The 14504-nt window shown below is 41.2% G+C and overlaps 2 protein-coding genes across 3 annotated transcripts; both read left to right on the top strand.

The window, feature by feature from the left end:
• Positions 1 to 811: 811 nt before the first annotated feature.
• On the top strand, positions 812 to 10309 carry LOC136183066 (ATP-dependent DNA helicase Q5-like). The gene is made up of 7 exons (XM_065964961.1): positions 812 to 956; positions 1133 to 1254; positions 1524 to 1557; positions 3524 to 3635; positions 3739 to 3901; positions 3995 to 4077; positions 9459 to 10309. The coding sequence occupies exons 1-7, from the start codon at positions 860 to 862 to the stop codon at positions 9646 to 9648; spliced, it is 801 nt and encodes a 266-aa protein (XP_065821033.1). The 5' UTR covers positions 812 to 859; the 3' UTR covers positions 9649 to 10309.
• Positions 9459 to 14305, top strand: LOC110001854 (uncharacterized). Of its 2 annotated transcripts, XM_065964960.1 has the most exons (5): positions 9459 to 9578; positions 10251 to 10332; positions 11258 to 11857; positions 11946 to 12065; positions 12861 to 14305. In XM_065964960.1, the coding sequence occupies exons 2-5, from the start codon at positions 10319 to 10321 to the stop codon at positions 13843 to 13845; spliced, it is 1719 nt and encodes a 572-aa protein (XP_065821032.1). In that variant the 5' UTR covers positions 9459 to 9578; positions 10251 to 10318; the 3' UTR covers positions 13846 to 14305. The 2 variants fall into 2 exon arrangements, with proteins under 2 accessions (XP_065821032.1, XP_065821031.1); XM_065964959.1 differs by lacking the exons at positions 9459 to 9578; positions 10251 to 10332 and having other exon boundaries at positions 10356 to 11857.
• The last annotated feature ends 199 nt before the right edge of the window (positions 14306 to 14504 follow it).

A 14504-nucleotide genomic window follows, 5' to 3' on the forward strand; every position in this document is an offset into this window, starting at 1 on the left:
AAAACAATAAAACTAAAAAAAAACATTTAATTTAATTTTTGTTTAGAAAAGAAATGCATACATACGTAGGCATCAACTTCACTATTTCTATTTATTAAGAAACACATGTCAAGCTTTTAAGCACAAGCCTTTAGATCAAAATGTATGAAAGAGGATTAGGACCACTGACTTTTTTTTACTGCGGTCAAGCCCGCTGCTCCTCACTTTTACATGGTGAAGTGAGCCGCCCCTAAATGTATGATTAATGAGTCTTATAGTGATTTATAAGGGACTTTGACAGTGGATTTCTCAAAAAGTACACAGTAAAAGTACTTCATAGTACCTGTGCATGTAGTCTAGGAAGTACTAAGTACAACCATATCAGATTCATTGTGTACTTATGGAAGAATTGTTTTTTACAAGACATCAAAATCATAAAAAAAGACTCATTATAGTGATTTATAAGGGACTTTGACAGTGGATTTCTCAAAAAGTACACAGTAAAAGTACTTCATAGTACCTGTGCATGTAGTCTAGGAGGTACTAAGTACAACCATATCAGAATCATTGTCTACTTATGGAAGAATTGTTTTTTACAAGACATCAAAATCATAAAAAAAGACTCATTATAATGATTTATTATGGTTGACTTTTTTGTCGAGAGATTTGTCTGAGATTAAGATCAGAATTCTAAAAGTCAGTCAGTGTTGAGGAGTAAAGCGGGGTTGTAACACTTATATGATTTTAAATATACTTTTCTCGAGACTCAGAAAACGAAACCATTATTTCCAGTCTGAGTTTGGGATCACGAACGTCATGACGACATCGACGTGCGACGCCAGAGCGCAGAGAGAGGTTTTACACGAAGAGACGAAGAACGATGACAACAAGTTTAACAGAAGCTTTAAAAAGACACTTTGGGTTTGAGAAATTTCGCTCGAAGACACAGGAAGATGTCGTCAATGCGGTCATCAGAGGTAAGACAGCGAACACGTTATTTTACATTACTGTTGTATCTTATTTAAAGCTATGCTAATTAGCAGACGTGAAGTGGAGGAACAGACGTGTAAATATGAGGTTTAGTTTCACTTCTCCAGGTAAAGAATGCTCTACATTATGTTGTTAATGGTGACCTGTGTTGTTTCCCCTGCAGGTGACAAGGATGTGTTCGTGTGCATGCCGACTGGAGCAGGAAAGTCGATCTGCTACCAGCTGCCTGCTGTGCTGGCTGAAGGAATTACTCTGGTTATATCTCCTCTAATCGCTCTCATTCAGGTCAGTCTCTCTTTGAAAACCCTCCAAACACACCATCAGTTACACTTCTGAAGTCTAATGTTATAAAGGCTGGGAATATAACAAAAAAAAAACCCAAAAACAATACAGTTGGGAAGAAAATGGAATGAATGGTGTCAGGACTACAGTTAGGATCTCTCACTCGGACTAAATCTTGATTTATCTTCAGTCATTCAAACTTAAAGTTTTTGTGAGTGATGTGTGTTACAAAGCTGTGTGGTTGTGCAAAGGTATACACATTTCTTTTACAGATCTTCAGTGTCCTGGTCCTCCTGATGAATAAAGGTAAACACTGGAGGCCTAATGCCAGGAGTAAAAAGTTGAATTCAGAAATAAAGGAGTGGAAAAAAAAAAAAAGAAAAAGTCAACTTTATTGTCAGTTTCAAAAATATGCCAGACACACAGTGGAATCGAAATTGCGCTTGTCTCCGTGCCGCGGTGCAATACAACCAAAATAAGGTAAAAACCAGATAAGGTAAAGTAGATGAAATAAAATGAGGTAAAAATAAGATAAATAATAGTTACAGTAATAAATTCTAAATTGTGCAAAATGGTAAATAAAATCAAATAAAATGTAAAGAAAAAGTAAACTTGTGCAATGTGCAGTAAAAAGCAAACAGTGGATAGAGTCAGAAATCAGGGACACAGAGGCTGTATCCGAATTACATAGTACCTACTCAGTCTGTCAGTACCAGTACCTACTATCTGTGCTGTATACTGTTTAGTACCTACTATTCAGGAGGCGCGCACAGTAGGCAGATATTTGTTCCTACTTCTTCTGATTCATTCAGTAAGGAAGTGACATCATTTATGTTACGCAAACCGGCCGCATCCACCTGTTTTTTTGTTTTTTTTGTTTAGCTTTATTCAAGAACAGTAATGCACATATACGGTCAGGTAAAAAAAAAACAATATCACAATGAAAATCAAGTAAAAGGCAGATTAAATAACTAAATAACATACAGTACATAAAGAAAAGTACAAATGAAAGACAGAAATATACAGAATATAAAATAGAATAAATCAATAAAGACGCATTTAAATAGTGAAATCATTATTTAAATAGAGGGGGAAAGGTTTTATAATAATGCAGATATTTGTTTTATTTTCTGTTGTTAATTTAAAGTAGTGATTTCAGTCGGGACTTTAACTCTAGATTAAAAATTGATTCAATTAATCCACGCTCGTTTGTTTTGATTTGGAGGCGGACCTGATGATTTACGTTTAATTTCTCACAGCATTGTGGGTAAAACACAATTCATTTCCTGAAAGCACATATCTGATCTATACTGCATGAAACCTGGAAGTTAATATCCATACTGAAATGTTCAGTATACTGAGGTGGACCCAAAAAATGCATACTGAATGACCACAAGAGTTCAGTATACTGAAACTCCATCCTGAAAAGTACTGCATACTGAACTGTGACAATTCAGAAAGGGCCTGAGTGTAATGACATGTGGGAAAGGAGCCACAGGTCACACTAACCTTTATGCCCCAGTTTAATGAACTTAAAAAAAAGAAAAACAAAGTGGATGATTGGGTGCCAGTGTCCTAGTGGTTAGTGCGCCCCCCCCAATATAGAGGCTACAGTCCTCCAAGAGGGCGGCCCAGGTTCAAATCCAACCTGTGGCTCCTTTCCTACAATTCTACAATTCTACAATTCACTGAGCAGACTCTTTTATCCAAAGTGACGTACATCAGAGAGTAAGTACAACACAAGCAAGGATCTAGAAAAAAAGGGAACAATGTCAGTAAGAGCAAACGATCAGCTTTGAGTCTGATTGGACACACAGGTGCTGACAGGAAGTGACCAGAGGCAAAGCACAACATTGAGGGCAGTTCTTGAGAGCTGTAATCAGTATAGAAACCATCTTATAAGTCGTCGTTATCAAACAAAAACCATCATCATTACCATCATCATCATCAATAATATGGAGACCATCATCATTAAGTTAGTAGGTATTCATGAAAGAGCTGGGTCTTTAGCTTTTTCTTAAAGGTGCAGAGGGACTCTGCAGATCAAATGGAGTTTGGAAGTTCATTCCACCACCGGGGGGCGACAGAGGAGAAGAGTCTAGTCAGTGTCTTAGGACCCTGTTGTGAAGGTTGGATCAGACGCCTTTCATTGGCAGAGCGTAGTGGGGGAGGGAGTGTAGACCAAAAACTAAAAAACTAAAAAACTAAAAACTAAAAAACTACCAAGATCTTTGCTCAGATGCTTGTTATTGTTTTTTTTTTTTTTTTGTAGGTCTGAAGACGGCAGATCGAACAGAAGCTCAGAATGAGTGGATGCAGGGGAAAGTGCTGGTTATTGTAGCCACCATCAGCTTTGGTATGGGAGTAGACAAGGCCAATGTCAGGTCAGAAAGGACGCTTCTGTTTATCATGCTGCTGCTTCAAAAAAAAAGAAAAAAAAAAGAAGTTCTGCAGTCTGCATGAGTGAATGTTTGTGTTCTTCTGCAGGTTTGTCGCTCATTGGAACCTGGCAAAGTCCCTGGCCAGTTATTACCAAGAGTCCGGGCGAGCTGGACGAGACGGGCTGCCCTCCTCCTGTCGCACCTACTACTCACCGAAAGATAAGGAGCAGCTCAACTTTCTCATTCGCAAGGAAGTCGGACGCAAACAGGTTCGAAAACAATGCAACATGAGGAGCTCCTAGTGATGATTATAAACTCGTGACATTTCAAGGTGTGTGAACATTCTGCAAACTTGTCTACAGGCGAAACGGGGCGCGGAAAAGGAGAGTGACAAAACAGCCATTACAGACTTTGAGGCCATGGTGTCGTTCTGCATGCAGGAAGCGTGAGTAAAACACTCAGTCTGTGCACAGATGCATACAAGTAATTTTTTTTATTGCATATAATACGAAAAGAGGAAGTTAAAGTTCCAGATTATTACATAATGCCATCACCCGTTTCACATATGTAACGAACAGTTTCAGGTATGCTTTGTTTTTAAAAAGGAAATCATGCTGCAGTTTTAGTTTTTAACAGCAGAGGGCAGCATTGAGCTCGCTTGAAGGCTTGATGTCAAGTCAAGTACCTTTTGACAGGAGTTTAGGCTTTGTGTTGGATTGGGTCTATGTAAAGTAAGGCAAACTCTTTGTCGGATGATCACATGCCGGAAGCAGGTCACTCATGCCTGCTGAAGTCACACACGCCGGCTGATTGAGTTTTCGGTGAGAAATGCTGTGAAAAATTTAACCTGTTTTAAAACTCACTTTTAGTTGGCTGCTTTTATCTAAGGGATCAAAGTTACTCGTTCTATCAGCTACTACGGACTGTAGCTGTATTGTTTTTAGCCTGGAGGCTAGGCTAGCCGGATGCCTTTAACTGTGATCTGTAAAGTTGTGCTGCTTTTATGGACTTTTGCGGACAGAAACACACATCACAAGCCTACACAACTACAAAAGCCTGAAACCACTGTTCCTCAAACAAAAAGAACATACTCAGCTAAAGTTACCGTAGCCTACCTTTAGCTCGGTTGCTTGGATAATCACCACCACAATGCCGAGCGAGACCTATGAGGAGGGCTCTTTACTGAAAAAGGCAAATAAAAAAATTGCTGACCTGAGAGAAGATGTCCGATGACTATCCGACGAATTGAAGAACAAAAATTCCCTCCTGTCCAGTTTCATGGATGTAGCCTCCGGGCAGTCAAAACGGATTGCTTCTTTAACAACTGCTCTCCAGGACACAGCTGTTTGGGACCCTGTACTTGGCCCGCGGCCATCCTCTTGTTCCACCCTGAACCAACATTCCTTCTGGTCCGAGGTGCTTGTCCGGGGCCATAACAAAGGCTCGGACAGGTCAGCCTCTCCTCCTCGGGTAAGCCTCTCAAACCGCTACGCTGCCCTTGTTTCTCCGGCCCGACCGACTCAAGCCACAGCTGCTCCGTCCCTGAGGGCATCTCCTGCCGACACCATCTCCTTTCTGCCGCTTGTGGCGGCAAGGAGTGGATAAACCGGCTGCACCACCACCGGAGAGCTGCATCAACAACCCTCATTGCGGCAATCATCCTCTGCAACCGCATCTGCTCGTCGGAATATGCTAAAGGATGCCGTTCTCAGGCGCTCCGGAGGGCTGCCTCGCTCTGTGCCGGCAGAACATACCACAACCAGCAACACCACGGCTCCTGCACAGCTCCCGTCCGTCTGGACACCGGGTCCGGATGCCGACGACAATCGCCGCGGCCCACAAACATCATCTCTTCGCCCCCTCTTTGCTCCAACCACACACTGATTGTTGGGGACTCCATAACAAGGCATACCCGTTTCTTCAACTCTTGAGGTTAGGTGGGGCTGCTACTCTTCCCATGGCCATCCCAGTCAGAATCACTTACAACCACTCACGCCTTCGTGATTGTCAGGATCACCATCGTGGGCAAGTGATCCGACTAATTTCTCGCTCCCCCAAAGCTTTTAAAGCTCCTAACACAGACTCTATTAAAATGTGTTTGATCAATGCCCGCTCAGTAGCAAATAAGTCACATATTTTAAATGACCTATTTTCAAGAGAAGATTTGTCTTTTCTACTCCTAACTGAGACATGGCAGAGGGATATGGAATATGTTAATTTAAATGAACTATGCCCCAGTGACTGTACCGTTCTTGTGTCCCCACGTTTGTCTGGCCATGGGGGAGGTCTCGCTGTTGTTTGGAAAAACACATTATCATGTCAATTGGTGAGCACAGATCATTTCAACACCTTTTGAACTACAACTTACCAAAATTGGAAGGATCAATCCCTTTTATTTTATTTTAATTTACCGACCTCCTGGTCAAGCAGGACAATTTTTAACTGAGTTCACTGACTTTTTAACATCTTGTATTAAACTGGACAGAATACTTTTAGCTGGGGATTTTAACCTGCATATTGATGATGTTTCCAATTCTGCAGCCACTGAATTTCTCAATATTACAGACTCTTTTAACCTCAAACAACATGTTGTAGGCCCCAAGCACATAAAAGGCCACACCTTGGAGCTTTTTTTTTCTCTAGGGATAGATGTCAACCATGTCCGATGTGAAGGCCTACTGATCAGTGACCATAGAAGTATTTTCTTTGATCTTTGTTTAACCATTGATCCTCCCAGTGTTGTAAGAACCTTTCACTCCCGCATCATTACAACAGATACAGCCGATCAGTTCTTAGCACAATATGATTGGGATTGTCATTCACACCTAAACAATACTGACCTTTTATTACAATCTTTTAATTTTCATTGTGCCACTTTACTGGACACAGTGGCACCTTTAAAGACGAGGACTAAGGCCATTCCTAACATTTACCCATGGATGACCAATGCTGTCCGCTGCCTGAGACAGCAATGTCACAAGTCTGAATGACTATGGAAATCCACTGGACTAGAGGTACATTGCCTTTATCTCAAAGATTTGCGGCATTCTTTTAATGAAGCAGTACAGGAAGCCAGAACTGCTTACTTTGGCACTTTAATCTCTTCCTCTAGAAGGAATCCAGAAGTTTTATTTGACACAATCAACAATATTGTCTCACCATCTCCATCCACCTTACCATGCTGTTCACTAATGACTGCAATAAGTTCCTCTCCTTCTTTGTTGATAAGGTATTGGCTATAGGGTCCAATATGCAGGCGAACGCTCACCCACCTAGAGATAGCTCCTCTGCTACCCCTACTGTCTTGGACTCCTTCCACCTTGTTAGCTTTGAGGATCTTATGGATTTGACAATGAAAACAAAGCTGACTAATAGCTCCTTGGATGTCTTACCACCTTCACTGTTTTTAAAACTTTTACCTACTTTTGGTCCAGCTGTTTTATCCATTGTAAATTCCTCATTGCTTACAGGATGTTTCCCTACTTATTTTAAACATGCAACGATTCAGCCCATCTTAAAGAAACCAAATTTAGACCCAGCACTGCCTATGAACTATAGGCAAATTTCAAAGTTGCCATTTATGTCCAAAATATTGGAAAAAGTTGTGGCCAATCAACTCACTGCTGTGTTGGTGAACATAACATCTATGACAGATTCCAGTCAGGGTTCCGGAAAGGGCATTCCACGGAAACCGCTTTATTAAGAGTCTCCAATGATATTTTAATGTCTGATAATGGAGGTGATTGTTCAGTGTTGTTTCTTCTTGACCTCAGCTCCGCCTTTGATACGGTTGACCACCCTAACCTCATAAAGACACTACATGACTGAGTGGGAATATCAGGTACAGCTCTGGACTGGTTCTCTTCGTATCTAAGTGAAAGGACCTTCACTGTCTGTGAAGTTTATGTCTGACTCCTCTCCTTTATCGTGTGGAGTCCCGCAAGGCTCAGTCCTGGGACCTCTGTTGTTCTTTCTCTATCTGCTTCCCCTAGGAAAGATTATACAAAGTTTTAATATTGCATATCATCTATATGCAGATGATATACAACTGCAATTTTCATTTAAACCGAGCAAAGCCTCTACGTTGTCCAGGCTCCAAGACTGTATAAATACTATCAACGACTGGGCAACTCATAATTTCCTACAACTAAATGCAGAAAAAACAGAAGTCCTAGTTGTTGCCCAAGACAAGTATGTTTCAACAATCATGCAAAACATTGGGCCCCTCTCCTCTGCTGTTTGCACCAACCTCCGTATTCTGGGAGTAATTATCAATTCTTCTTTATCATTAGACAGCCATGTTAAACAGCTAACCAAATCATGCTTTTTTCATTTAAGAAATATCAGTAAGCTGAGAACATTAGTGTCTTTCACAGAACTTGAGATGATTTTGCACGCCTTTGTCTCATCTCGTATTGATTATTGTAATGCTCTTTTCACCTCACTTAGCACATCCACCCTAAACCGTCTCCTGCCAATTCAGGGCTGATATGCTCCCTTTTACGTGAGCCAGTAAGCAGCCTGGCTGCAGCATTTTGAACCAGTTGCAGTCACGATAGGAATGACTGGCTGATCCCCGAGTACAGGGAGTTACAGTAATCGAGACGGGACGAGATGAAAGCGTGGATTATTATTTCTAAATCATAAAAGGAGAGGATAGGTTTAAGTTTTGATTTTTTGGGTTTATGGGTAGGCATAGTTGGGTATCATCTGCGTAACAGTGATAAGAAATGTTGTGCTTTTCCATGATTTTTCCAAGCGGGAGCATGTAAATGGAGAAAAGAATAGGGCCTAGGATGGAGCCTTGAGGGACCCCGCAGGACAGATTGGCTGTAGAGGAAGAGAAATTGCCTATGTTCACTGAGAACGTTCTATTTTTTAAATAGGAGATGAACCAATTCAGGGCGGAGCCTCCAACACCAACCGTATGCTGAAGGCGATCAATTAGAGTGGCGTGATCGACGGTATCAAAAGCGGCACTCAAGTCCAATAAAACCAGGACAGCACAGTGTCCTGAATCGACTGTGAGGAGGAGATCATTATGGACTTTTAGTAAGGCAGACTCAGTACTGTGAGCTACCCTAAAACCTGACTGAAATTTATCAAGTATATTATTTTGGTGAAGATAGGGCAAAAGTTTGTGCAGAACAACCTTTTCTAGTATTTTGGAGAGGAAAGGTAGTTTTGAGATGGGTCGGTAATTACAAAGCAGTAAGGGGTCCAGGTTTGGTTTCTTTAACAGAGGCTGCACCACAGCATGTTTAAGACAGGATGGGACTTTGCCGAATGCCAAGGAGCTGTTTACAATTGAGAGGATACTTGGCCCAATGGAGTCAAAGGCCTCCTTAACAAGACGAGTAGGAACTATGTCATGCGGGCAGGTTGTAGATTTCATGTTAAAAACAGTTTCTTTAAGTGAGGCTAGGGAGATGGGCTCAAACCAGTTCAACTGGGCGGAGCGAATAAGAGAGACAGAAACATCCATCGTTGGTACTTGAATGCTGTTTCGAATGCTTTCAACTTTACCAGTGAAGAACTTCAAGAAGTTCTCACATTTACTTAACGGCACACCTTGGGTGATTCTGGTAGACGGACAGATGAGAGAGTTTATGGTACTAAAGAGGACCTTAGGGTTATGGTAGAAATGTTTTGCTCTTGCTGCCTTAACTGCTTGCTGGTACCTTAACAGCTGGTCCTTTAAGATATCATAGTAAATATATGCTTCTATTTCCTCTCGGCTTTACGGCAATCGCTCCTTAAAGCTCTATTTGTGTCAGTGAACCAGGGTTGAGATTTTGGTTTAGGTTTTTTTTTTTTTTTTTTTAGGTTCAGACTGAGCAGCCTGCTGAAACGTCCAATACCACGGCAAAAAGTGGGAATAGGTCCAGAGATGTCAAACATTTTGTTTACTGATTTCAGAAAAGTTCGTTGGATGTCTTCTTTGAGGTTAGTTATATTTTGGTTGGCTTTCTGCAGTTGTACACAGTCTTTACAAAGCATAGTTATACTTGTATGATTTAGACAGAGGCTGAAATGCAAGCTGCACTGCTGAGTGAAAGCGTGGGAACGCGGAAGCAGAGGGGTAAAAACAAATGATCCCAGAGTCTGATGGCTTAGACTGTTGGTTCACAGATACATTACAATAAGTGTAATGTAAAAAGCTGATGATCGAAACATGATAAAAACAAGATAAAATACCGAACACTGTCTAAGCCTCTGACTGATGTACAAAGACGCCGGCGCATGTGCGATGATCAAAAGCTGATGATCAAAACATGATAAAAACAAGATAAAATACCGAACACTGTCTAAGCCTCTGACTGATGTACAAAGACGCCAGCGTGATGATCAAAAGTCATAGACCAATTGCATTGACATCTTGTGTAGGGAAGAACTATGGAAACAGTGATAGTCCTACATGAATGATTAAAACTGAACTTACTGGACCATCGAGCTATGAACAAAGACTCAGGTATGTAGACCTACGTGGGTGCGACTCCATCTCGTGAGAAAAAGAGAAAGAGAAAAAGAATCCAAACACAGGGGCGTTAGGTGAAGTTTTTTTCTACAGAGCTTTTCTATAAAAAGTGTGATCTCTAGTCTCTATTTTCATTTTAGCCAAGCAGATAATGTGAAGAGAGCCCAGTAAAGTTACAGAAGACAGCAGCATAAAGAGAGGCAACAGGATGTCCGCGTCAAGGTAAGGAACCCTGCATCTGTTAGGCTGCTGTTGCATAGGAAATTATAAATACATGCGATCGCATGCAGAAAACTGTACGTTGAGATAAAAAATAAATAATTATTATTATTCAGGACGATAAACAGTGGGAGATCATGTCCTAAATTTCAGCTTTTAATGTAAATAATGTTGGTTTTAGTTCTGATTTAATTTAATCAACTGATAGCTTTACAATATCCCAAATGCTGCCTTATTAGAGCATGAATAATGTCTTCTGAAACGTTGAACTCATTTAACAGCGAGAACAGTTTTAGCACTGTGACTTTTTTATGCGCTTTGAATAGAATAGAATAGTATAGAATTACTTTATTGAGCCCAAACTGTGAAATTGTGGCGCTACAGCAGCAGGTTATCCAACACACAATGGCCCTCACTTATCAAACGTACATACGGCAGAAAAATGGGTGTATTCCACGGTCATTTCCACGCAAAGTTCGGCACACCAGGTCTCAGTTTGTGTACGCACATTTTAAACTCAGTGTGGACTGTCTGTGTCGGAGAATAATTAGATCGTACTATAACAGAGCTTGTTAAGACGGATAGATAGAGGTTCACAGATTTACTGTTAGATAAGATATCTAAAATGTATTTTATATTAGGCATCAGGTGATCAGCCAGATACGCATACGTCCCACGTGGACCCTGTCGTACAATGATTTCTACACCCAAATCTGCGCTGGTTTCTACACCAGATTGATAAGTGAGGGCCAATATGAGTAAAAAATGTTTGCAAATCTAAACATAATATAATATTAAATACAAAGTAAATAAGTTCTAAAAATATCCAAACTAAGAATGTGAATATATACAACCAGGATTTAACTAAGCATTACTAGTCTTAAATAGGAAGATTAAATATGAAAGATTTCCCTTTATTTTCATACAGAAAGGAGCTCCAGAAGGCCTTGTTGCGCTACACTGCAGACACCCTCATCCACATCCACACAGTGAGAGGATTCTGTGAGAGGGCCCCTGAATGGATGCTAGAGAGGGAGTCAGAGTTAAATATGATGAGGGACATCAAGGACAGGGCTGACCGCATCGACCTAAACATCAGCCATGTTAGCCAGTCAGAGAAAAAAGGAAAAGCCTTTCTTGAGTACATGAAGAGCAAGGTGACACAGGTGACCGCAAAGAGCAGGTTGGAAGAGCTGGAGAAGGAGCTGGCTGCTGTGCTGAAGGACACTCTGATGGAACTGGAGGAGCTCCACTGTTTCCTGGATGCGGTAGAGAAGCTGGCAGTCACCTCACTTCATGTGTTCGTGGAGGGGAGGCAGGTGGTGTTACACCTGCCAGAGGGGGTCGGCCTCGATCATGTTCAGGTGGTGATCGCTGCCGCACGGCTGGTCTGCCCTCTGCTCGTTGAGTTTAAAAGAGATGCAAGGGTCTTCTTCCAGCCCAAACTGCAGAATGTGGAAGTGCTGGCGTATCAGCTGGACAAATACATCCAGACCACCCAGAGGATCTGTGGACTGTTGGAGAAAAGGTAAACCGTCATTCCTTAAAAGAAAATCTTAATTTATTTCTAAATAGAAGTCGGTTTCAGTGAGTAAATATAACTGTGTCTTTAAAAGCACTTCCAGTGACTTCGACCTGAACATGATCAAGAAATCTGCAGTAGACCTGGATTTGGATTTATCAGAAGACGACATGGAGAGGATGCTCTATTACATCAATCAACTGGATGACGTCAGGTTAGCAGCATCATTCCATATGTATGCATTCTGGCCATTTTAAGTAATACAGTCAGGGTATACTCAGGATACACAATAGGTGGCCCAAGATAACGTTGATATCATGACACAGCGATTCTGCAATAATTGATAAATTGTAAGAAAATCATAAAATTATCCATGATGATATCTAACTAATTGGAGATGACAAAATGAGCCTTCAAAGGTAAAATGCAGGATTAATGTATTTATTCACTGCCATTTGGTGTTATGTTCGCCTCATATCAGGCTTCATCTTTTCAACACTCTTGTAGCCCACTGTCAACTTCTTTGGTCAGCTAAACTGTTCATGTTTCCCTTATTTATGTCTTAAATACCACCATGATGAGTAATGAAGTCGTCTTTATTTAAAGCTCCTTAATTAAAACATTTGAATATCGACATTGTGCACCTTCAGTTAGATAACTGTACCCCTCGCTTCAGTTTGACAATATATTGCCGTTGTGATATTTTGCTGTTAACGTTGCTTATGATCGTGCATGAACTGTACCGTGCCAAAGCACACCTCTCCAAAGCGTGCCATGGCCAAGTAAGTGTACCGTGCTTGAGCACGGCATGGAGCGGTCACACTGGTCAAACAAACTGGACTTTAGAGGTGAAGCGTGCTTGGGCACGGTACAGAATGCCAGTGTGACCGCGCCCTAAAAGCTCTTCACAGGAGCTTTAAAGAGTTCAAGGAGTTAGGACCTCAGTTACAGTTGTGAATTATTTTGTTAAATATCCTTTTATTCATTTCCTGTTTTCTCTCTTCATCAGGATGAACCAGCACTTCTCTTTGGTGTACTTGTTTCATGACTGCTCTGGCTTCCTCGACGAGTTCAGAGATTGTCAACCTCGCCTGCTGCAGTCTCTAGATGGACTGGAGGAGATTGCTGTTCAGCTCGACTCCATGAATAAGGGGGCAAAGATCTCCAGTGTGGTGGGCAGCTCAGTGGGGGCGGTTGGAGGCGTGCTTTCCATCATTGGTTTAGCATTGATTCCTGTAACAGCTGGACTGTCTCTGGGTCTTACCATGACTGGGATAGGGCTTAGTGTCACCAGCGGGGTCAATGGCGTTGTCACTACGGCGACAGAGTTAGGAGTAAACAGTACAAAACAAAAGAAAGCCACTGAGGTCTTCGAGGGGTTCATGAAGGATTTCCAGAGTCTCCAGGATTGTCTGAAGAAAGTCAGCGATCAAACTAACGCCAGAATGGAAGCAAGTCAGATAGATGTAGCCTTGGGAGTGGGCAAGGTGCTTGTCAAAGGTGGTTTCATTGTAAGAGGTGTTGATGCACTTGTTGATGCTGGTCAAGCTTTACGGAACGTGCCAAAGGTGGCCGCAGACATCCCAGATATCGGACAGGCAGCAATCAAAGGGCCTCTGGCCTTCACCAAGTCCGCCAGAGTCGGTTTCGTCGGGCTGAATGCTCTTTTTATCGGCATGGATGTCTTCTTCATCTGTAAAGACAGCATCAGTCTGTCCAAAGGCAGCGAGACCAAGGCCTCACAGGTCATCAGAGCCAGAGCGGCACTGTGGCGCTCAGAGATCGACGCCTGGGAGAAAATCCACGACTCCCTGATAGAAGGTCTGCAGAAATCAGAGAAAAACAAAGCTATCCTGGAAACGCCATTTCATCCAGAGTTGGAGAGTGAGCTGAAGATGGAGACGAAGAAACAAAAACAAACGGAAATGGAAATTCCCCCTGATGAAGAGAATGAAAACATGGAAAAGGAAGGAAAAAAAATTGTAATACAGTAGTCTTCAGGTATGATTGGTCTGTTTTCTTTTTTTTAGCAACTTGAGCAATAAGATTTGATATCAACTTAATGTATGATCCAACAAATAAATGATAATTGCACTTTGCTTAAAGATTACTGTTCAGGATCAAACACTGTTAAAATTAAAAATGTATGTAATTATTATGACATTAAGCAACTTTCCATGCCACTTTTCTTCTCGTGAATGTTGGATTTTTTTTAACCTTTCGCTGAGCCAGATTCATTTTCAAATTGAATTTGAAACAGTTATCTGTAGGAGAAATCAATACAGTTGAATTGTCTCTCCAAAGGGAACTTGAATAAATGGGCCCTTAGCGCTTAAATGTGTGGGCTCATTAAAGGTGAAGTTATACTCATAATTGATATCCTGTGATCATATAACCATTTCATGTTTTTGTAAACCTAATTTTTGAATAAAAAAAGAATCCCTGAGAACTCCACATCATTTTGTTCTTCCTTTATTCATATATATACACTACCAGTCAAAAGTTTGGCCATAATAGTAATATATTATTATCAATAATACAGAACAGTATATTATGATAATATAACTACTGTAAGCTGTCTCTAGGGAACACATACTAATGGAAGGGGTTTTCTTTATTCTAACTATTTTCCACATTTTAGAATAATACAAAA

This window comes from Labrus bergylta, chromosome 16, assembly GCF_963930695.1.
Source record: "Labrus bergylta chromosome 16, fLabBer1.1, whole genome shotgun sequence".
NCBI classification, from domain to species: Eukaryota; Metazoa; Chordata; class Actinopteri; order Labriformes; family Labridae; genus Labrus; species Labrus bergylta.

Coding starts and splice junctions, on each gene's coding strand:
- LOC110001854 (XM_065964959.1), top strand. CDS start 11,229: ATGAAAGATTTCCCTTTATTTTCATACAGAAAGGAGCTCCAGAAGGCC. Junction 11,858..11,945: donor TGTGGACTGTTGGAGAAAAG/GTAAACCGTCAT, acceptor TGTCTTTAAAAG/CACTTCCAGTGACTTCGACC. Junction 12,066..12,860: donor AATCAACTGGATGACGTCAG/GTTAGCAGCATC, acceptor TCTCTTCATCAG/GATGAACCAGCACTTCTCTT.
- LOC136183066 (XM_065964961.1), top strand. CDS start 860: ATGACAACAAGTTTAACAGAAGCTTTAAAAAGACACTTTGGGTTTGAG. Junction 1,558..3,523: donor GGTCCTCCTGATGAATAAAG/GTAAACACTGGA, acceptor TTTTTTTTGTAG/GTCTGAAGACGGCAGATCGA. Junction 4,078..9,458: donor TCGTTCTGCATGCAGGAAGC/GTGAGTAAAACA, acceptor TTTTTTTTTTAG/GTTCAGACTGAGCAGCCTGC.